Source organism: Rutilus rutilus (assembly GCF_951802725.1).
Source record: "Rutilus rutilus genome assembly, chromosome: 23".
Lineage (NCBI taxonomy): Eukaryota > Metazoa > Chordata > Actinopteri > Cypriniformes > Leuciscidae > Rutilus > Rutilus rutilus.
Window position 1 is genome coordinate 16,887,585 of NC_140233.1, and position 24,560 is coordinate 16,912,144.

The 24,560-nt window shown below is 37.4% G+C and overlaps 1 protein-coding gene across 2 annotated transcripts in view; it reads right to left on the minus strand.

Annotated features, from left to right (window-relative positions):
• Positions 1 to 24,357, minus strand: part of grm8b (glutamate receptor, metabotropic 8b) — a 170,145-nt gene extending 145,788 nt beyond the window's left edge. For both annotated transcript variants that reach the window (XR_014626003.1, XM_084397152.1), the window contains exons 1-2: positions 23,316 to 24,357; positions 21,486 to 22,263 (exon numbers count right to left, since the gene is read on the minus strand). Coding sequence is in view for 1 of the 2 variants with exons in the window: in XM_084397152.1 (XP_084253278.1) it covers positions 21,486 to 21,992 (507 nt within the window). In the remaining variant the exon portion in view is untranslated. The remainder of the gene's footprint in view (positions 1 to 21,485; positions 22,264 to 23,315) is intronic.
• Between the last annotated feature and the right edge of the window lie 203 nt (positions 24,358 to 24,560).

Consider the following 24,560-nt stretch of genomic DNA (forward strand, 5'->3'; position numbering starts at 1 on the left):
TGGTTCACTTCTTAATTTTGCAGGATTGCTTGGATGACAAACGGCACTCACAAAATTAAGATGTGTAGTCATGCGTAAGTCTGCAGGCCTGAGACAGATGCTGACCTTTTACCTCATTACACTTATTATGCAGATCTATTCACCTGACACTAAGCAGACTGCAAGGGCAACTTCCCATTTGCATAAACGCAAAAAAATAAACAACAGACCTATCCCTCATAGTGTCACGATTTTGCTAAAGCAGACAAAATTCTGACTCTCGAATTTAAAAGGACAATGACGAATGGTTAAATGCATTAAATGTCAATTGATAATGAAGTTGCAGTGCTTAAGCACACTCATCTTAGCATGTGGCATTAAACACCACTAATGACAAAAAAAATATGACAGAATAAGTCATAAAACAGCTCTGTTCCAAAACCTAGTGAGCTGATTTGCTGTCTACTGCCTCCTATGACAGCATAACTGCAATGGAACCTCATAAATAACTGATTTGGAACACTACCCATGCAGCAACTCCACACATCACATGTAAACCACAGACTCCACTCATTCCAATAGAGTGCAACGGTGCCCATCCACTTTTTCAGTGCTCTTGGTACCGGTAGTATTTTTTCTATAGGATTTTTTTGAGTTATAAGCAATGAACCAAAGCAAACCAAACAGCTACAAGGTAAATCACAACATGCAAAGCAAAAAAGCATTTGAAAATCAGACAAAAAGACAGATACATGATTGTTTGGCTTTAGAGAGGGAAAATATATCCATACATATACACATATTTAAGTAGTTTGAGAGCGCAGGGAGACTATCACATCATTCTCAGTGCTTCATGGGACGCAATTTGTTTCGAATCTCTGATTGGGGGAGATTTTCAACAGGAATTCCACTGTTAAAGGTGATTATTTAAAAAAAAGTAAAAATAATGTGAACTAATGACAACAACAAAAGCATATACCATTGATTAACAACCTTAAAGCTCACTGTAGGCCTGGTTTATAAATTATCATTAGAATCAATTCCTCTATGGAGAAAATTTATGGGAATTTCACTTCCAGAACACGGCTTTTGCACTCTATGGCGTTTGACGTTAGCATGTTGCTAAGTACACACGACAAGCGCAAATAATGCTATCTTAATGTCCATATAATGTAGTATTTATTGCCTCAGAATATTATTTAGCACTTTATACAATCGATTGCTTGAAACAGTGTGTTTTACTCGTGTCTGACCTCGATGGACTGAACAGAAGAAATGAACCAGAGAAGATTTTCCCTTCAAAGAAGGTGGAGTCTGAGAGCCACACCTACTTATTACATCATCGCCATGGACCAATGGTAATTCAAAGGTGTTTACCAGCCGGAGCGAACTTTGTTTTGGCCCTGATTTTGTTCGAGATGACGTCGCACCGGTTTGTTCTTCAATTTCGCTTGAAGTATATCTGGGCCATAAGTTTGACCCAATGCATTCTGGGATCGCCACCTTCTCTGAAAGATACAGTACATGCAAATATACACTTAAAATAAAAATACATAATAAATAATAAAAATCAGGAGGAGATAGTCTATGGGACAGATTTAGCGTTAAAAAATCTTTTGGCGTTAAAAAACTACTGTCAGGATTTACTAAAGACACGCAGTGAAATAAGCGATGAGAAGGCGTGGACATCGTTATTTCTGCGGCTGACTTTATTGCATATGCATTTGTAGGAGTTTCCATTTCAGACGCAAAATTTATGGGAGGAGAGTATTTAAATGAATCACGCAAGGTGATTTACTAAGGTTTGCGCTAGTCAAATTACCGATGTTTGCGCCATTATTTACTGCCCAAGAAGACAAAGCATGTCTTAAACCAGACGCTTGGTAGATTGCGTTGGTCATTATGGAAATGATCCGGCCCCATATGTGGCCCCATATGTTGCCTTAAAATTCTGTCTAGGTAGGTATAGCTACTACTGTAGGTTTGTGAATGAGTAGACTTTGGCCTTGAACATGCTTGCTATCATAGTTTCATGCGACAAATATCTCCACTGGTATCATATTAGTTCCTCCTTGTGCATATTACTATGAAGTATGCATGACTGTTCATTTCCTCTTAAGTAAAAAAGGATGCTTGCTAAACTCACTGCACGCCTCAGCTGCAAGGACAAAAAGCATCAGAAGTGATGAGAAGCATGAAACGGACTATGTTCTTTAAAATTGAATTTCAGACCTCATTTGTGCTCGGCTAATCCCTCATTCACACCCTGTTCTCCATAAGCAAACACTTCAGATAATTCACTTCCCATCAGGACGTATAATGGACTAAGAGGCAGTAAAATCTCTCCAAATCAAACCAGACACGGCAGGAGTGGAGAGACTATTGCTGTATATTACAGGACAGCTGTAGTGCTGCTGTATTGTTAGTAGCTGTGTTAGGGAGCAATTTAACTACTTTTTTCAATATATTTAAAATAAGCTAACTATGTACTGATGGATAAAGCGGATAGGGGGGAAATTGCACCCTATTCTGTCACCAGAGGTTGCTCCATCATATCTCAGGAGATATAATGAGGCTCTCAGGCAATGTTTTTTTTTTCTGTTTTTTTTGTGTTTTTTTCATAAGCTTACATTAAAATTCCTTAGGAGATTCAGATATAAACACAAATGAGATTAATGTGGATAGCAGAGCCCAGAAAATGTCTAATATGGAAATAAGTTCAAAATCTTTCACTTTTGATTTAAAAATGAGCAAGAGCTTTATGGTGTTTTCTTGCAAGTAAAGTTCAAATAACTACAAAGAAAAAATATTATATTATTATTAATTAATTAAAATATTATACATAAAATTAAAGGAGAACTCTGCAACTCTAGCGAACTCTAGTCACTTCTTCGCTGATTTTCCCTTTTGTTGTCGCATGTTTTCCCCACGAGCTCCCCCTACAGCTGTGGGAGGGTGTATATTTCACAACACAGTCGTAAAAAATCTCACTTGCGGCGGCCTCCTCCCCCTCTCTACCGCTGCTCATGTGCGTTTGTTTTGATCGGAGCAAGCCAACTGTATCGCGTGGAGCTATGTCTACCGAGGTGGGTAATCTGGTAATACATCATACATGCGTGTGTGTTTATGTCGAATTGCCGTAAAGCAATTCGTGTTTCGCGCTCGTTCTCATTCTCGTTCTCGCTTCTCACGAGACTTCGAATTTCTATCTTGCCGGGACGGTAGTCCCCAAGTTGCAAGGTTGGTTTTCCGCCTGGGAACGCTGGGGGGAGCGGGGAAAGTCACCAATATCACCAGAACAGGTTGTTTAACCATCCAAATGATTTCTAGACAGTTTTATTAAGTTAAAAAAGTTACCAAGTTCTCCTTTAAATTTACATGCATGATAAAAACAAATGTTTTTTTAGTATATATATATATATATGTGAAGAGTTCAGATGCAAAAGCCTCTAAGTGCCATCTGAAATTGTCTTCTAAAATGTTTGTATATTTAAGTTCAGTAATTTCACTTTAATGACAATTAATAGGTAATTTTCATTGCCAGTAATGTGAAATAAGTGAACATAAATATACAAGCTTGATAAAAATGATCATTCTAGAAGGAAATTTCAGATGGCACTTAGAGGCTTTTGCATCTGAACTCTTCATATATATATATATATATATATATAAATAATCAATCTAATGGAACTGAGAAAGAGTGTAAAAGTTACGTAGGAGCTAGAAAAAGTTTGAATGTTGCTTCCTTGCACCCTTGCTTCATTCTTAAATAATTCAGTTTTTGCTATGCAAGTGAAGAGAAGCTAACCTAATGTATTTACATTTACATTTTCATTATGTTTCTGATCTGATTGGCACCTTTATTTAATATGTTTGCAAAAAAACTAGGAATATTGGTTCTAGCTGCAGTGGCTTATCTGAAAACGGCAGTACTTGCTGGAATGCAGGAGTTCAATCGACTGCGTCCACTTGTGGGATCCTTTTCATACATATGGATGCTCAACCACAGGAGTGATCGATCGGAGCGAGTGAGTGTGTGTGGAGAAGAGGTAGAAGGGGGTGAAGACTCGCATGCTCTCGTCATCGAGGGTGAGGTTTTTTTCAGCTGCTATCATATGTTTGGGTGTGCTTGACTGATTAGAGGCGAGAACTCTCATTAATGGCGCCTCGGGAGACGTATGAAGAGAGAGATCGCTATGGGAGTGTAATTAATTTGGCATCCTAATCCAGACATTACACTAAAGGAGTTTTACCCGTTACAGGAGTACTAAACAGCACTATCAGATCCATACCATAACATTATGCTTTTCAAAGGTGTTTAAGACTATTTACACAAGATAACAGATGAGAGATACACATTAAAAAGACCATATTATACCCTTTTATAAAGTCTTGATTTTGATTAGGGAATACTAGAATAGGTTTTCATGCTTGAATGTAAAAAAACAACAACATTATTTTCCAACATATTTTACATTGTTGCAGCACCTCTTTTCCCAGTCTGTCAGTAACGCTCAGTTTAGTTCCAGTCTCTATGAAGCCTCTCCTTCCAAAAAGCACAATATGCTCTGATTGGTCGGCTGGACCAGTTTGTTCTGATAGGTCAACTGCTTAGAACGTGTTTGGCGAATCATGTCTCGTCAATACCATAACCGAGGGTTTCACCACATTGCTAGCGCAACTCACCCAGACCACGCACCTTTTTGGTGTATGTATTGAGCGGGAATTATTTAAAGGGACAATCCACCCATTTGCATTAAGCTTTGCATTGTTAGAAACCCAGTCATACTATTGAATGGTCGTGCAACACTCTCTCATTTTCCCCTGAGATGGGAGAAATCCGTTATTTACCTTTTACACTTCCTCCTACAATGACGCAAAAATCGTCATTTTGCGTCATTGTAGGAGGAAGTGTAAGAGGGGGGGATTTCTGTTGAGACTACAAGCACTCGTTCCTCATCTTTCCCAGGGGGCGGGACCCGCTCACGCTACAGACCTATTACAGATCAGTGGGTGGGACTTTACTCTCTGAAACTGAAAGCAATATCCTCCATCTTGTTTGAAGCTAAGCTAACAGGCGCTGTGGAGACAGATGTAAAGTTATGACAATAGCGGAGGAGAGTGCTCAATATGATATAGAAGAAGAGGATTTCGGAAGTCTGATGCTTGAATCAGGTGTTTGTGGCTACCTTTACAAGCCGTATTATAGCAAAGAGCCGCCGAGGCAGAAGACCTGCCTGCCGCGGACGAGGAGCCCGGACTGGCTCGGGTTAGGGCGGACTGGTGGCGCCGGTGATCTCACTATGCAACTCATAGACTGTAAGATGCAACTACGAACACAGAGATAGAGTCCGTCTGCGGCAAAGAATTTCAACGATGACAATTTCTCCTGGACGAAATCTCTGAATCAGACGAGGACACGGACGTTTGTGTTGAGAACTATCCTAGTTTCGCACCGCATATGTTCTGACTGAACATCCAGGTACCATGCAATAATTCACCTTTTCGAAAGAAATACAAACGAGGAGTAATGAGTTCGCCAACTAACTAGACATTTTGTGTGAATGTGAAATTAATTTCAAGCTCTGGTGGTAGCTAGACTTGTAGACGGAAGAGTGATTTCTCTTATAGGCAGATATGCGCTTTCTGGATTAGTGGGAGTGGCTTGCAGAGCTGTGCAATGTGGTGCATTGTGGGAGTTGTTGTCTTTCATACAAATGCGTCCTGAAGTTATTTTTTGTCTTTCCTCGGTCACGAAGGCACCAAATTCAAAATTTATTTTACATTTCGACTACATATATGACCCACTTTAAATAAAAAACAATGTTCAAATGGGTGGAATGCCCCTTTAAATGAGGAATTTTGTGATGTGTACGTTCCTGGAAGAAAACTCGAGACTACAATCGGGGCGTTTCAGGGAGTTCAGAAACAGTGCACACTGATATATAATAACTCCCCTGATAATAACTCCACTGATATAACTCCCTTTGGAGTGACTTTGTGCTTTGTAACTTTGCAGACCTTTTCAATGCTCATACAGCAACATCACACTAAAGAAAGCTGAAAAAGTCCTGCAGCATTCATATGAAGAAACTGCATCATAACCAGGTACAAGTAATAAACTGTTGATTAAACAGGCTATTTGAACATACTAGTTCATACCTATCCTAAAGCCGAAATGCGGCCAGAGTGGATCCATTTCAAATCCCAGTTCTTGAAAGGGGAATGTCCCTGTAGAGAAACCAATGCTGGATCTGATTTTCATTTCATTAGTACCTACTGCTGGTTTCTATTCTAAAAACTGCAGTCCCACCAAAATGACCAATTTCTCTCAACAGAATAAATGATCCATAATAATTGGTGCTAAATCACAAGTGCACTTGTTAAATAATCGACAGCAGTAATAAAGGAGGAAGCACCCCTAAAGAGCCAATATTGCAGAAATAATATCTTATAATATACTCCCCCGCAGTATTACAGACTGCGATTAAAATGGTCACTAGCCTGATAAAATAAATGAATAAGTTAAAAACTGCGACAATAAATTAAAATCTAGTCTTGAGTGAATTTTGACTTAATCCATGTGTGGCTCTGCAAATATCATCTGTGCTTGCTGGTATTTCACGCACGCAATGATAAACACTGTACGAGCCGCGATATATGATTTGCTAAAAAACATATATGAGGCAACACTTTATTTCTATATTCTGCTTTAGACATTCTACTGACTATAAGTAACTTTGTAACTACATATCAACTCATTAGAGTATTAGTAGGCTGTCTGCTAACACTTTATTTTGATGATCACACAACAGACATTAACTGACTAAGTAACTTTGCAAGCAAGTCAACTTTTTATTTGAACCCAAACCCTAACAGTCTGAGAGTTAGTTGACATGTAGTTACAAAACCCCAAATAAGTTCAATTAAGGTGATCAGTTACATAAAAAATCTTAAGTTAAGAAATTTAAAGTTTAAGCAAGCAGAACTATCAGATTTTTATTTTGTACTCTTGTTGATTACTCTTAACTTGAAATATTTGAGTAAGCTAACTTGTACATTTAACTTAAAATTATCATGTAATCTCAAATTCTCACCTTTAATATCTTTAGTAGTTGAAACCTAACTAGCTATAACTAATTCAGTAAATTCTAACATGCTAACATAAATGCTAATTGGTAACGCAATGCTTTGATTAGTATAGCAATTGCTGAATGAGTAAGGCAATACAAAACATTAGACTTCCACCTGTTCTCACACTAAGCTCACACTCCACTTGTCACCATGATGGTAACCCTCCCAAAAACCCAACATAACAGAAACTCTTCTAAATTAGCATCGTGAAATATTACACACTACTAAATCTCGTACTTAACATTAATCTTACACACACATACACACAAAAACATTATGTAACTCTTAATTTCAGCATTTTCTCAATTGCTAAAACACTAAAACCCATTGGCTGAACAAAGTTCTCAGTTGCCTGAACTAATTTAGCTAATTGTGCAGTCTGTTGTCAATACCTTACACCATTTCACACAGTAAAACACAATTTGCAGATCTCACTTAGACTTTTCAGCAAAACGCTAAACACATTCTCATTCTCATAACACTCTACATACTGGTAAACACAAGTGGCAACAATCAAATACAAATAGAGAACACACGTCATTGATTGAACACAACCACTCAAAATTGATTTAACCTGTTTCAAATGATGCCCAAAGACAAGAAGAAGCACACTGATCACGTTTACTCCTTTGATGTTTGTCCCTTTTAGTATTGTACACTGTAGTACAGTGCACTGTAGGCTGTATACTGTACAATGAACAAATTGTATGGCCCTGAACATTTGAACTTTCCATTTGTTAACAGCACTGACTACTCAATAGATTTTGACTGGTTGCAGGTTCATATCAACAAAGAATTACAGTATCACAGAGACAAAGGACAAGTTTGTGAGATGCAGGGTACAGTACTGTAAAAATAGGGGTACAAGGAGGAGGAAGAACACAAAAAAATTGCAAAGAGCAAAGCAGAGTAGTAATTTCTGATCAATTTTGAGCTACTATGATAGAACATGTTTTCGTTCGTCAAAAGACAACGACGTAAACATGAAATTTGTTTTGAGATTAAAAATGTACTTCTCCCTGAACTTTCTGATGGTACAGTAAGGTGTCACGGGTAAGTCTAAACAGAAAAGAGAACTATATGTTTTGAACAATGTGTTTTCTGTTTTTTGGTGTACTGACTGCTTGATAGTGTATATCATTTTTGATCACTTTGTATAGGATTTGAGAGCAGTGTTTGATTTTGAACACAGGTTAAACTGTTTTGAGGCGAAAGTTTCATTTTGCAAGAGGAGTCCGAAGTTTTGTGAATAGTGCTTGAAGACGAGGTTTTGTGTTTAACGTTTTCAGAAAATGGAGCAAGGTTTCAGAAATTGTTTTAGCAATTGAGAAAAACTGTAAGTGCCATGGCAAAGCATGCTGGGAAAAAGAACTCCTCAGCCCAGTTTCAGTTATATTTAAGTTCCTCTAAATGGAAGAAACAAGTTCATTATGCTCAAAACAATGAAACAATTCAGATTACTTAAATTGTGTCAGATTTATGAACTCAAAAGAAAAAGAAAGTTCTTAATACTCATAAAAGTTCATTTAAGTTTGCCCTACTCAAACCAATTCATTATTTTAAGCATTAGGGTTTACACAGTAGAGAATTTACATGCTGTTGCAAAGTTGCAAAGTTACTTTGTCTAGTCTAGTGAACTATTGAAATAAAGTGTAACCAAATATGACTCTTATGAACCAGTTCTTTTTAATGAATCAATCAAAAAGATTCACAAAACAGACCAGACTCAAACTCAAATCAGATTCACTCAGTGCAGTGAATCATTAAAAGCTGTTACAATTTAGCAAATGAATCCCTTACTGAACCATGAGTCATTTTTTAAATTATGTCTTTAATTTAAGAGACTTTTTTACTATGGTGTGTTAAGTTTGTGACTTAAATCAGTCTATTTACTGAGAGTTTATATGACAACAACGTGCAATACATATAAATAAATACATGTATATGTTGATAAATAATAATATTCTAGATAGATAGATAGATAGATAGAGTGGATGGATGGATGGATGGACAAGCAGATAGTTATTTTAGACAGACAGACAGATAGACAGATAGACAGATAGATAGATAGATAGATAGATAGATAGATAGATAGATAGATAGATAGATAGATAGATAGATAGATAGATAGATAGATAGATAGATAGATAGATAGGCAGTGGAATCATCAGGGTACTTCACCTAAAACTCATATTAGATTACATGTACACAAATAATACAATGAAATTGTTGTTGTCACTGAGGCTAGAAACTAGTTTTAGGGATGACTTTGGGACAATAAGGCATGATTCATAGGGTGATTCATTTTTAGATAATGTGTTGTTTCTCTAATGAACGGTTTAGTTGTTTAGACCTCATGTTGAAGTCTTTTTAATACTGACCTGAAATAACAAGGCCTGCCGGAGGAAACAATATTGGTTGAGCTGTGGGACTTAGTCACTTCTAACAAACGATTTAGTATGGATATGACAACAAAAGCTAGATTTACATCAGTGGCGGCGTTTCACAAAAACCTAGAGTATGGCATTCCCTCATAGGCCTACATAGAACAACGACATTACTGAACGATATACCTCACATTATACCGTTATAGCACATTATACCGTTATACACAGTGAACAGCATTTAATATATAAAAACACATGCCTTACCTTTTTGTTGCAGTGCCATTTTTATTGCATAAGTGTGACGTTTTGCTGACAGCAGTCTTTTTTTTTTTCGCTTCCATTCTCCTGATTGCTATTATTTAATTTTTTGCGTTAAAAATACATCCAGTGAAGATTGAATGCCTGTTTCTTTTCATTTTTACTCAGTATCTGACAGCTAATGAAAAAGACGTGCGATAAAGTGATGCAATAAACTGCAGCTGCACACACTCACTCCACACAATTATTTTTGTAAAAATACTTTTGCAATAATGTATACATGTATGTGTTCATTTAAAATGTGTAAATTGTGTTTTCGACGTTGTTAAAATAATAATAAAAACACGTTTTTTTTTTTCGAAGTGGGATCCAATCAGAGAAGTCGGTGTTAAGATCATAAGAGCAGCGCTAATCGTGAATGATCACTTATCGCGTGTTTTGCCTTTGGATTTATTATCAAATTAATAGGCTTGTTTGAGATGCGCCTTGCCTCGCCTGAAATGTAGCCGAGAGTAGGCGGCTGCAGTGAGGGGAGGAGTGAAAAAAGCGCAGGCAAGCCGGACACTTCTCTCTTCTCGCAGTGGATCTGACACCTGTGAGATCAAAGATGGATATCGCGGGATTCACGTTCGTGCACAGTGTTGCTAATAAACTGGATGTAATTCGAGTTCTGTTGCTTTTATATTAAAATAAATAAAATGAACAAGACACCCAAAGTACTTGTTATTTAATTCCATTCCAAATACATGTTTATCAATAATTTTTTCTTTAATACAGACATATGTGTTTTTATTTATTTTATTTTTTTATAAAAATTAAATTGCATAACCCAAAGAGATCGCACTGTCAGATAGTTTGGGAATATTCACACATAACATATACACATAAAACATGATATTAGAGTTTTAAAATCAAACATTTTAAAAGAGAACAATACATCACAGTTGTTTAAACCAATGAGCATTAAGCTGTGTCGTCAGCAAGTCGTTTCCCATCATGCTTTTGATCAGCGCAGTCGGTGGAGAGCAACTGTGCTCGACTGCAGAATCCGACACCTCCGCCTAGCGCTCGCGAGAGATTTTTGACATACGTCAGCATGACATCAGAGCAAGGCGGACCGCACTCGGACACATTTCTAACCGGCATGCATCTCGCGCTGATCACCGGTGATCGGTTCTGTGCAGATTTTGCTCATCTCAAACAAGCCTATTATCATAATAATAATAATATTTTTTTTAAATCAATTTTATTGCACTGAAATATGAAGTATAGCAAGAGTAGGAAAAGTCACAAAGTCTCATGCTGTTTGGATGAAAGGAATTTCATAAATAAATAAATAAATAAGCCCAGATTTTACAGTGGGAAACCGTGTTGAATTGCTACAGCATCATATTATGTAAACTGCATTTATGACAAACAAAGAACTACACAGATGCATATCATAACGATCTATCAATAAATGCACACACGTTGTCCTCTGCTTTTGTTCTGACGCTGACGCTGCGGAGATAATACTGGGAGGAGCCGTGTTCATATGAGTTTTAATGACGTATGAGGCGATCACGAATTAGTGTACAGTCAATAGCATATTTTTAGGGGGGCTGGGTGGAAATATTTAACGAGCATCATCATTAGCTGATGTTTTATCTTAACTCTGACTGCTAGGGTATGGCAACTGCCATACTCTGCCGTATGCAAACGCCGCCACTGATTTACATTGATCAAATCAACATATTCATATTATGAAAGGGTCGTGACATTTAGTGCATATAGGCTTGATAATATGCAGGTAAACAATCTAAAAAAAGACCAATTAGCAGAAGCCTTTGCTGTTTTATTGACACTCTTATTGCTGTTTCCTAAATATTTAATGTTCCTCAGTTTGCAGCATTACATTATGTGGCACTAATTCAAAGGCAATTAATTCAGTTGTGTATATTTCATGAGGATACAAGCACATATACTAAAAATACACTAAAGTTTCTATTAAAGGTCTGCAATTTATTATGTTAAAACAATTTCTCAATGTACAAGGAGAACTATACGCAAGTCACTCACAGATTAACTTTAAAAAAATGCTAATTTATCCATTTTATAATTAAAGCTGCAGTCCATAACTTTTGGCACTCTAGCGGTTAATAAACAGAACTGTGTGCGTCTTGTGGAAGAATATTGTAGCCGGAGCTACTTCTCTCTGTTTATGTCAATGACAAGAAACGCAGGAACTGTGCTACTTCGCAGTGGTACGACCCGTCTAAAACAGTCCTAATATAAACACTTATTATAGGTGGACCGTATGATTCAGGATCAGACAAAAGCACAGTTTGGAAAATGCACTCGCTCATTATATAAATGTTGTACATTTTAAACACAAAAAAAGTTACAGCTTTAAATTCCTTCGATGGTGAAAATCAAGTTTTTAATGTTGTTTATATGTCTATGTGGTGTTTTTAATATGCTTTAAGACAAACTAAGAGCAAATTCATAATTCCACACCATTGCTGCGTGTTTTCTCGTTAAAACTGCAGTGAACCAAAGTTCGAAATCGTTTGAAATCGCTGGTGTTTCTGACGTCGCAAACTACCTTGTAACCAATCACGTCAACGAGCCGTCGGGCTTTAGCATATAATATCTCGAGAGAAGCCATGTTATCCTGGTATATTTTTCTGTTGATATGAAAAAGCGGGTAGATTTAGCAATATAGCGGATGTATGATGTATAGAGGGTTTTCACCTACGTCACGATTTGGTCAGTTACCCGGATGCGCGGCCATATTGGAGGTACTCGGATGTAAACAACGGCATGGATTGCACTGTTTATGTACTATTGAACACATTGTTACACTAATTTCTGATGTCTAAACCACGGGAAAAACACATGGAAGCTGCGAAATCATATAGAGAAGGACTTGGTAAGCAGGAAAGAGCTCAATTTTGACAAACTTAAGGTAATATGTGGTAAAGATCTGAACGAGCTAGCTTCTCTAGTCCTTACTTCTTTTTCGTATCCCGACATTGGCTACGTTCAGATTGTCAGTCCAAAAAAAAGCACATGAAATCAGTTTCAAGCTACATCCATATGTGGTTTAATATCCTATTCAAATCACATATCAGGAAATCCACCAGTCTGAACGCTCTTTCTCGTGGTATGTGACTTTCTCACGCCACGTAAAATATAAACATCAGACGTTGTTATAACATGCTGAAAGTCGCTGCCGAAACAAGGTTGTGTTGTTGCAAAGTGCCGGACGAGCAGAAAATGATTATTTTTGAAAAGTATTTTGAAACCGGCGCGGATGAAAAAGAGTTGTGCATACAGTAACCTACCAGCCTCCTACAGTTCTGCAGCTCGAGACGCAGTAGTCCAGCGCGGCGGCTATACATTTCCACATTGTAAAATTTAAATAAGAAAACATTTATATTGCAAATGCAAACCTCTCCATCAACGCAACATCATTGCCGTATTGTCAAAGAGCTGCGTGGACACACAAATCGGTTCTGAACAGTTGCAATACAGTGTGGAGTGTGGACATCATTTTAGATCATATTCCAATCGGATACAAAGATAATCGGATTGACAGTGTGTATGTACCCATAGTTAACTATTATACGTCAAAATTTTAGCCATAGTTAACGCTTCATTTACACATGTGGCTGATGCTGTGCCTCTCTCAACCACAAACGCCATCTTTCATCAGTTTTTTGCACTCTTCTCTTTAACTTTCGGCAGTCTATAGAACTAGAAATGTTTTTTCTCGGTGCGACCGATGAGTACAGACCAAAACTTGACCATTTTTCAGAAGCAATAATCAGCCAAATTTGCGAGTCCGTTCAGTTCAATGGCACTGTTTACATTCAGTACCTCCAAAATGGCCGACTTCCGAATTGATGACGCGTCGTGAAAACCCTCTATATCGTTATGATGAACTAGGCTATATGACGCTGAGATGGTGAACGGGAACATGGTTTGTGTAACATTATCAACACATTATTAGCTGTTTGATTTCATAGTCGAGTAAAATGCTAATCACATTAATTACCGTTATGTGTCCGACGTTGTAGAGAGCAATACTATTGCAGCGTTTACCTCAGTTAGTTGGCTGAGTAAATCTCTGAGCTGAGGTGAATGAGTGGAGGCGGGGCTAATTTGCATATTCGTGAATCTGCGCATACTAAATGAAGCAAGGGTGTAGAGTTACATTCAAGCTATTTTAAGGCATGAAGTTTTTTTTTTCACATGAAAAAATACCTCTACATATATCATTTTGGTGATCACAGAAGAGTTTTAAGGGATCAAATTATTGACTACAGGGGGACTTTAAATAGCACTGACCAAAAAATCACTGAAAGAGTGGTATTAACTGTTCAAACAAACTGACAAAGAGCTTTCAGGTTTGTTCTGAACTCTTGGATGTGGAAGATGCAGCAGACTAAGATATGTGGCATACTTTACTCAGACTGTAGTTACGCTTCACCACTGCAATCCAGGCTCTTTAAAATGGCGAAATACGTGCACTATGCACTACAAGTCTGGATTTATGACAATTTATAATGCTCGTCTCCATCATTTGATCATTACTTGATGAATAACTGATGCTGTGATCATCTAAATCCAAATGAAATTCTGTTTACCATCTGGTTTCGGCAAACAGTAACAGTACAACGTTAATTGCAACAAATAGCATTGAGTTTTGAAAACAGCACATTCTGTAATGAGCCTAATAAGATGCAGGTTGTTGAAATACTGCAGCATTTAGTGAATACGCCCTTCAGCGTTTTTCTTGTCCTATCCTTAAATTCGCGGGAACTTGATGCAACCAGTGTGAAAACTCTAAGGGATACTTTCCTAGAGGTTCGCAACAGTTTGCAAACACCAAATTTGCAAAGATATTACTTTCAAAGTGGCTTTTTTCTGGCTTATTTCTCCGCGGAGGTTCGTAACGGCTGTTGATTAGCCCAATTACGGTGGTGTAATCAGCAATTTGATGATGTGGATGTTTTACAGTACAGAATCTTGCATAAAGTGCAGTTTGGGGCTGAGAGCAGAGCGGAACAGAGGCCTAAAAACATTGATAGTCTGCAGTTTAGGAAATCTACAAGCTGAAGATAGAACTGCATAAACCACAGAATAGCAAGTTTCAAGAATAGCACACAAAACAGGCATATAAATAGCATCTAAACGTGTTTCACTAAGGTCCAGGTGCAAAACAGTATCCATGGATGCATTTATGCAGCACTTTAAGCCAGTTTAATGATTTCAGTTCTGATTCCTCATAAAAATGGTTTCCAATCAGTTCTACTAAAGATTATTTTAGCACTTTTGAGGAAGAAATATTAAGAAAAAATAAATGAAATTCTCAATGCCAAGTGATAAAAAAATGAATACGTAATAAAATTCTTGCAAAAATAGTTTAAACAGACAACTTTCCACAGCCTTTTTAGAGGCAGCATAATACAATTCAATAACTGAATTAATTATTTTAATCTCAAGCTGTAGTTTGTGTTGAATTCACTAAAAACAACCAACCCATAAAAGTCTTTCGTTAAGGAATCAGACTGATCAGGAATCAGACATTGGTTGTGCAGTATGTTTTTGATTCAAGCAGCGGCTCATAAGTGTCATTTGAACAGGAATTTTAATACATTGGTAGCCCAATATGTTTTTGATTCAATAAAAAGCACCGTCTCAAAAGTCATGTGTTCATGAATCGAACTCACTGTGTGTTTTTGATTCACTAAAATAGTCAATTGTTAGACTACAATGGTCACTCTGTACATCTCTGATTCAATGAAAACCACCATTTCAAAAGTAATTTAATATTTAAAATTAAAGGTATAGTGGAGGATTTTTCCGAATTTTAGAAAAGAACCGCCCTCTCCACTTACACATGCGCAACACTCTACCTGCTCCCGAGAGGGAACGCCTATTAAACGTGTGTGAGAGAGCATGCACGAGCCCAGTTCTCCTCGTGCACGCTCTGTTTAAAATTTGCTGTCGGCATCGCTCATACATGCTTACTTGCAAGCACGTACGACGGCCTTACGTAAACATATCACCAGAATGATTGACAATTAGGAGGACCAATAGTCTTGATGATCCACCCGGAAAAAGAAAATCCTCCACTATACCTTTAATATTTTTGATGCACTGAAAATAAACCGACTCATAAAAATGATTTGTTTGGAAATCGGACTACAATGAACAATGTATGTTTTGAGCTGCAGATTCAGTTGTGATGTTACAGTGAATTTTGATTATTTTTGTCCAATATGTTTTGTCCTTTAGATTTAGTTGTGATGGTCAGTTATGACGGTCAATTCAAAAGTATAGCCATGATGTACTCAGATAATAATTTTTGCAAGCAACACATAAATCAGATTTATTTTATATTATAGACAGTGACTGTTTTTAAAGGGTCTTAAAAATCATGAAATGGATGTCTTTTTTCACTGTATGGTATGCTAATGTAGTGTGTGTTCTTGTGGTGACATCAGCAAGTCACATGATTGATACAGCAACCAAATATCTTGATCAGAACGGGGTTAGTTAAAAAAATTATTCGAATGAGGATCTGAATGGTGCATTTTTCCTCTGATGTGGACAGAAGATTGAACGAAAAATACTCAATTCACTGTAACATCGCAACTCAATTTACAGTGTAAAACATACTAATACTCAGAATTCACTGTATATCACAACTGAATCTAAAGCGCAAAACACACTGTATGAAAATACTCAATACACTGTAACATCACAACTGAATCTGCAGCTCAAAACATACAGCGTTCACTGTAGTCCGATTCCCAAAAAAATCATTCTTGTGAGTCGGTTATTTTTAGTGCATCAAAAACATACAGTGCAATCAGTGTTGTTCGATTCTTAAACTAAAAACCTTCATTATGAATCAAAAACATACAAATAAACATAAAATGTTTCTTGCAAATAAATCCTTATCTGAATACATGGCAGCTTTTGAATGGTCTGTCAATGAAGAACCCCTAACATCCGGTACCTTACAAAATAAATATCATCCACTGCTGCTGCCTTAAATTGTTAAGTACAATCAACTTGGATGTTTAAGTTCTTTTAACTTAAATTAAATTAAACTGACTTGAATGAGTTGAATCCTGTATAACTTATTTGGATGATTTAAAGCAATGTAAAAACATATGTTGTCATAACTTATTGATCAAATATTTTTTTTAAGTGTACAGTATGACAATTTCCACATTCAAGAAACATGCAGCCCTATTTCCAAGCTTCACGCTCTATGACCTCATTTCCTGTCTTGTGCTAAAACATATACCCTCAGGTGGACTGACCCCACTCATATCTCTTCACTGAGTCAATACAGGGTGACAGTCACACCAGTGCACTGGCCAGTTTTCTTCTCAGTATAAGAGAGTTGGCGTAGGAGGCTGGCATGAAAACACAGATGTTTATTTTCACAGCCTCGACTGTGAAAGAAAATCTTCCCTCCTCCGTTTCTCAGATTGTGCTAAGGCTGTGTATTGATTAAGACTGATACGACGCTTAACTTAACCTAATGCCATAATGGGGACCTGGAGGTGGCAATCATACCCTGAATGCCAAACAAATCAGGCCAATTTACACATATGCACACTTACATACTTCATTCATGGTTCACAGATTGCTTTGTTTTTTAAAAACATATATTTACAGGGATTTTCTTTTGTATTTCTGATTGAAATTGCACTTTTCAGGCAATTTACACTGTGAGAAAGCATATATTTTATTGCATTATTTATTGATTCAGATCATTTAAGTATGAAGCAATTGCTTTAGGGGACCTTATTAAAAAAGCCATTATTTCTTGAATTGAAAAATATACATTTACACACTCCCACATCCGTATTCATGTTTCATTCTACAAACTGATTGCTTTGTTTTCAGAGTAACGTGTATTAAAGGTTTTAATTTTTCGAGTGAAATTCCAATTTTCAGCTAATTTATTCTGTGAGAAATAAGTTATTTTATTGCATTATTTATTAGCCAGATCATTCAAGTTTGCAGCAATAGCTTCAAGGCACCTTATTAGTTAAAGCCATTACTTTTTGAATTGGAAAAAATCTAATAAAAATGAAATGAAAAAAAAAAAAAAACCCAGATAAGACAAGACAAACTGGGTAGCTTCTACATGATTAAATAACAGTGGTAAACAAAGGAAAACAAACAAGTACATCCAAACAGCAAAATCCAATAAATGCATCAAATGTCTTCACTTAAAGCTATTTGTTTTCTTTCTATTGAACGCACACCCTTCATCATCCCCTCTGTCTGTACTACTATATGATCTCAGGCGCGTGGCGGTCACTGTGTTTTAAGTCTTACGTCTGCATCACAAGTTAGATGAATGAGGCGGGCATTGCCTCTGCTCCGACACATTCTGCCACTATGGTGACCAATAAAGTCATTTTCTGAACTGGATGAACTGGATGTCTCCATTATTCTTACCCTTCATGAAATATGCATGAATATATTTCACACTTCTGAGTGGATGAACTACTTAAATATACATGTAGACAGTGTGACTCTTAACTTCCCATTTACCTGACTGTGATAAAGTGCTCCATTGCTGAGCTCAATTGCTGTTTGGACAACTGTTTAAGTGTAAGGGAGATGTGGGTTCCATCTATACCTCAACTATTTTTTAATTCATGATGTAGGACACATTTTTGACTTCATGTGATGTGAAGCACTGCAGAAGCTTGAAGAGGCCATATTCTACACTTAGCAGTTTAAGTCCATTGAAAATGTTATTAAGAATTTTTTGACCAAAAACAGTCGCAATTTAGAGTAACATAACCATTTTCCACTCTCTCTGAGATATTAGCGAAATTTCAGCAAATTTACACAAGGAAAAAAGGTCTATTTTCAATAGTGTTGTGATGTAAAAGGCAACATTAACACAGAAGTCACTTTCAAACTAAGCAGTGTTCTGTTTGTGTGACAAATGTGTGACTTGATTGCTAACATGATGCAAAATCTGTTTGGGTAAATCCTTCGCCCTCACAATCCTGATCACATGGATTCCTATTGCAAACAACATTATGTGACCACATCTTCAGAACTGAACAAGTTGTTTGTGCTACTGTACCTTTAAGACTATGCAAAAGAACTTCATTATGATTGGCTAAACTCTTCACTTTTGAAACAAATAACAAATCGAATGTATTAACAGCATTTTCAAACATTCAAGTGACCAAAAAGTTAGCCAGAATGCGCTACATAGATGCTAGCAAACAAAAGTCAATCTCATCAGAGGTTAGCATAGCAACATAATGCTACATCGGGAAAAACATTAGCCATAGCATCATCACATCATAAACATTTAGCTACACTTCACAAATATACCTAAAAAAATATATACCTTTAGCATTTTGTTTAAATGTCTTTAAGACATTAGACATATAATATAATATAATAGCTAGCAAGAGATAAGCTAACTGTGCTGGTTGCGCAGTGATGACTGGATTGCGCAAAATGAATCGCATACTGACAGAAATTTCTTCCCAAAGTCAATGCATTAGATTACGGATCAGAAGCGGTTCATGATACATCTACTTAACTTTCTCTTACTAAGCTAATTGCTAGCCTTGAGCTACAGTAAATCCAATGCAGAAACAAACTCAATGACTTCCCCAAATACATCCTGTTTTGAGACCAGACACATATCACTTTCAAATGTCCAGTCTCTGCAGATCAATGAGAGGAAGGAGCAAAGGAAACAGAAAATACTCTACGACGGAATTTCAGGGTAAGTAATCCAATAACATGTTTTCTACGTAGTCGGGGACGCTCTAAAATTTCTAATACAGCAAAGGGAATCAAGCATCTACTGCCTCAGCTTAAATTGATCCATGAAAGCTTGCGACTGTACAAAGAAACAAATGAAAGAAAAATCCACAATCGATATCTGATTTAAATGATTGATGCACAAGGTGAAGAACAATGCAGTAGCGAATCAACAAGCTCAATACAAGTAAACAGCCAGACATCTCACTTCGTCTGAAGTCCATGCCGAGTTTCAACACTGGTTACACTGCAATGCAGATCAAACTTTTTGCACATGATAGACACAAACTACCAATCAGATTAACAACATGCTCCATAAATAGTGAAAACAAGGCTTTCAGCCGCATCCCAAATCACACCTTCCCTCTCCAACCATTTCTGTGGTTCTATTTTCATAATCTCAACTGCAGATGAAGTCACGGTGTGTCTAATCTTTTCTGCAGATGAAAAGGTGAATGCTTTCTTCAGAAAAACATGACACCCATTATTTGATCCAATTACAAGCCAGCTATATTTAGTATCTATAACAGACAGTCAATTATTAATGAGACATGAAACACCCAGTGGCAGTATTTTTGTGACTCAAAGGGAGAAATTTTTTTGCACAGCATAAACACCAGATAACAGCAAATTAATCCGTTTAGGACAATCCGGAAAAATATTGAATCTACAGATCCAGTGGTTCAACGCTATTGGAGATGATTCTGAAAAGTCTGACAAATTTCTGTTCGTTTATAATCATTAGTAGTCCCTGTTTACTGCTTAAGAGACTCGAGTGATTATTGATTAGCCCTCAAAACAGATTCTATTACAGGCTACTACATCCACTAAAAGTCAGTACAGTGCTGTCAAAAAGTGTGTGCAATGAATTCCTCTGAGCATGCATCTGAATCACTCTGTGAGATAGAAGAAATTACTATTTCTTTATTTCGTGTTTATAGCAGGGCAAAAACAATGCTAAATTCAAATTATAAAAAGTAACGTAAGGTAAAGTGGGAAATGTAAATACACTTATGATGAACTTTTAAAAAAGTAGCTTGGATGCACTGATATTAAAATACAGATAAGCTTCTAATTATTTACCATAACCGATAAAAGGCCGATATTTAAAATTCTATACTATTTTGTCTAAATGCACTTAAAATAAAACACTAAAAATGCTACATATTTGTTTTGAGATTTGCTAAAGATTAGATTCAACCGTATTACTGAATTATTAGTGTTTTTAAAGATTAACTTTAAACAAGTGTTAGATGAGCGCGCAAAGGTGTTAATTTGAATTAAATATCCAATATCAGCTGATACTGATCATTTTAACATAAAATGTGTAATATTGACCAATTACCGCTAAGGCACTAATTAGAGGTAGACTGATTATCGGCCATGTATTAGGCCGATACTAATAACTACAAAAGTGGGAAAACAAGCCAAAAACCAATCAATGGGTTTATGGGTCAAACCGATATATACGGCCTACCTCTAGTGCACTGAAAAGAAAAAAATAGGTTTTATTTAAAAAAAATAACAAATAATTACAAAGAAATGCCAAGTAGCGTATTGAATTAAATGTGAAACGTATTCCAATAATCTTTTATTTACAGCTTCGATTTTCTTTTACAGAGTGCCGATATATCGTGCATCCCATATCTATTGTTGATGATGTCAAAGGTTGCGCATCCTATCAAACTTTGCGGCATTTTGGCGCAAATTCATCCCTCAAATCTTTGAAACTATGCCATATTAAGCAAAAGCTAGCATGGACAGGTGTGTGACATGCCTTGAAAACCATAACTAAAGCTTTGAAAAGTAGAAGAAAATACATCCTAAACCACATTAAACACGGTTTACCTCTTGTTTTGTGGGTCCTGAAGCAAATCCACCAACCAATAGTGTAGCAATGACAGAAATTACCTTAAACAGGCGTAGGATGTTGGCCACCATGATGGAGACAGAACTAGCTGCTGCACCGATCACACCGATGATCTTGTCCGGCTTGGCGAAGATCGGCTGCTCGCCGCTTGCGCATCGCACGTCGGTAGAATCTCGCTCGATGAGCGCCTGCACGAAGGTAAGCGACTGTTCCAGGGCGTAGGTGTCGCGCGAGCAGGTGTCCAATATGCGCGCCCCCAGGGTCACGTTGGGCAGCAGGTCGGGGTCTTTGTTGATGAGGTCGATGGCGAAGAGCATGGCCTCTAACCGATGAATACCCTTCTCTTTCTTCAGTTCCCCGCAAGGGGCGCCGCGTTCGCCCCGAGCGTGCACCGGGAAGAGGCCCCCCAGGATGATGTCGCCATCCAGTCGTATAGAGTGGGCATATTCGGGGGCGGGGGGCGTTAGCGGATCCGTACGCTGGCCGACGGATCTTGTCATCCCCGTCAGAAGAAGAAGACAGCCATACCATTCAAAGGCACTCAACATGGCGACATAAAGTGGATCCAGATGCACAAGCAGCAGTGGGGATGCAGTTACAAAGGTGGGAAGCCAGCAGGGACGGAGCGCAATAACCAAAAGGGGTCATCAGTGCCCCTCACCGGAGCAACTGCGTACCGGATAATGGAATCCGAAGACAAGGAGACCATTGGAGTCGCCTGGAGGTTTTTGGGGAAAATGAAGAAGGGCGATGATGGAATATGAGGCAATCACATAGTTGCTAGCTCCTCAATTACAGAGGTCACAGACCATTAGAACCCTGTGTGAGAGGGAACAGCAGAGGAATATGCCTTCATCAGCAAAGATTGGGCACATTTGTTTTTCAGAACACACATATGCACTGCACAGCAAGGAGGCTCTAAGTGTGAAAATGGAGAGCGATCAGTGCATTCGTGTATTTGCTAAACACATCTGATCAGGCAATCGACTTTTAAAGCATGCATGAATAATATGCAAACATAATTAGACTGTTTTACACTTCCGTTTTGAATATCTTTATACAACAAGTGAGCCAATGTGCTCAACAAATGCTGCCGGAAATCGATCCCGATAAAGAGCAGTAGAAGACATCATCGCAGAGTAAGTTTACGATTCCTTCAGTCAAATAAAACACTAAAAGGGACAGTTCACCAACAAAGTGACCCTCATGCCATTACAAACCAATTTATTTCTTCTATGGACCACAAATGGAGATGGCTGGAGACTGACAGTCTTAGTCAGCTGTCGCTTTCAATGCATCTTTTTTCCATATCATGAATGTGAATGTGACTCTTTTTTTGTGCTCCACAGAAGAAGAAAAAAAGTCATACAGGTTTGAAATAACATGAGGGTGAGGGTGAGAATGTCCTTTTTTGAGAGTGAACTGTCTCTTTAAGTAGCCAAAATCTACTGTACAATGTATGGTTAATACATTCAACCCTATCAAGTATAATTTGGATTATTATTAGTTAATGAATGTGAACGAATAGAGCACACGGTCAACATTGTTGCATTAGAACTCATTATGATGTCACCGTCCCTCTTTAGGAATGAAAAAAAAAAGCTTTGCACGTATACTGTTGGTACTGCATGAAACTTTTAAACATTTTAACCGGCAGAAAAACATACTGTCAGGGTTTCTCATCTCGAATAATTGCTATAGATTAAATGCAATCAGCATCACCACGAAACATTTCAGCACATCATAGTTGCACCAAAACAGCACTGCAACAATTAAACACATAGAAAATGCCATATTAGGTTACAGAACAGCACAACTCGCTCTATTGCTTTGGCAGATTTAAAGAAATAACATTTTGAATGCATTCATACCTGCAGGTGCCTGAGCTGTGGTCGCGCGCTGATCGCTGCTGCTTTGATGCTGCTGGGAGGAACAGCGCGCGAGAGGCACACTCAGCGCATCATTTCTCGCGCAAATACTCCCACTCCGTTATGATTGGTCTGACAATTTGGACGACGCTTTCTTCGCCCCGGGGCCCGGGCCACATCGAGGCAAACTGGAGTAGAAATTTTGCATTAGAAGTTTAAGAAAAATAAAATAATAATAATTAGAAACCCCTTAAACAATAACCCCTTATTTTTAAGGTGCGCGCGATGCTTGCCTATATGAGATAAAAAATAAAAATAAAATGTTTTGCTGTTCAGACTGATCACTGTAATCTGTATAAATATCAGTTCAGTGTGGCTTGACAGCTGGTTTGAAGAGATCAAGCTGTTCAACAGTCACTGTTGGGAATGATCTTATTGCCCCATCTAGTGTGAACACTGTGGACTTACACGGAGAATTACTGTAATGCAGTAGGCTAGGCATTGTTTTTTTTAATACTTTTAGTTTTAACATGTTTTTGAAAATAAAGTTGAAATAAAATAAAAGTAGCCTAGCCTATTAGATAAAAAACTTAAACTTTAAAACCTTTTAGAGATGTTACATTGGCAACTAACTGAAATAAATTGCTAAAATGAATACAACTATAACTAAAAAAATAAATAAATAAAGCTTTAGAAATAGGCTGTTAAAAAAAAAGAGCAAAATTAAAGGCTAATTCACATTATTAATAAATTATATAATAAAATGTAGACAATACTGAACTAACACTAAATCTTCAACTTTTCAACTGACGTTCTTTAAATATGTCTATATAAAAAAAAATAACAATAAATGAACCTACCCCTGAAAAATATTCACTGGAGTGGAAAAATGTGACCTCGGTCTCCTGATGCATGAAAATGCACTGCATAGTAGGAATGAATCATACGTAAACAGAAAGTTGGTTTTGACAGCAATAAAGGGCAATAATTCCTCTCCAGCCCTAGAGCCTACTGGCCTGTTCAAAGTTGAATTTTATTTATTTATTGTTGTTGTTTTCCAGGTCTCATGGGCTATTTACGCTTGGCCATATTGTGTCTCGGCAAAAGACCTAGGCCGGCCTACCTTTCCGGATCTATACAACTTCGCTTTATAGTTCGCTTCCGTGATAAATAATGCTAACGTAGTGCGTAGAAAGAGAGTGTTTGAGTTTCGCGCTCACTCACGTGTGGATTGCTGAGCTCACAAAC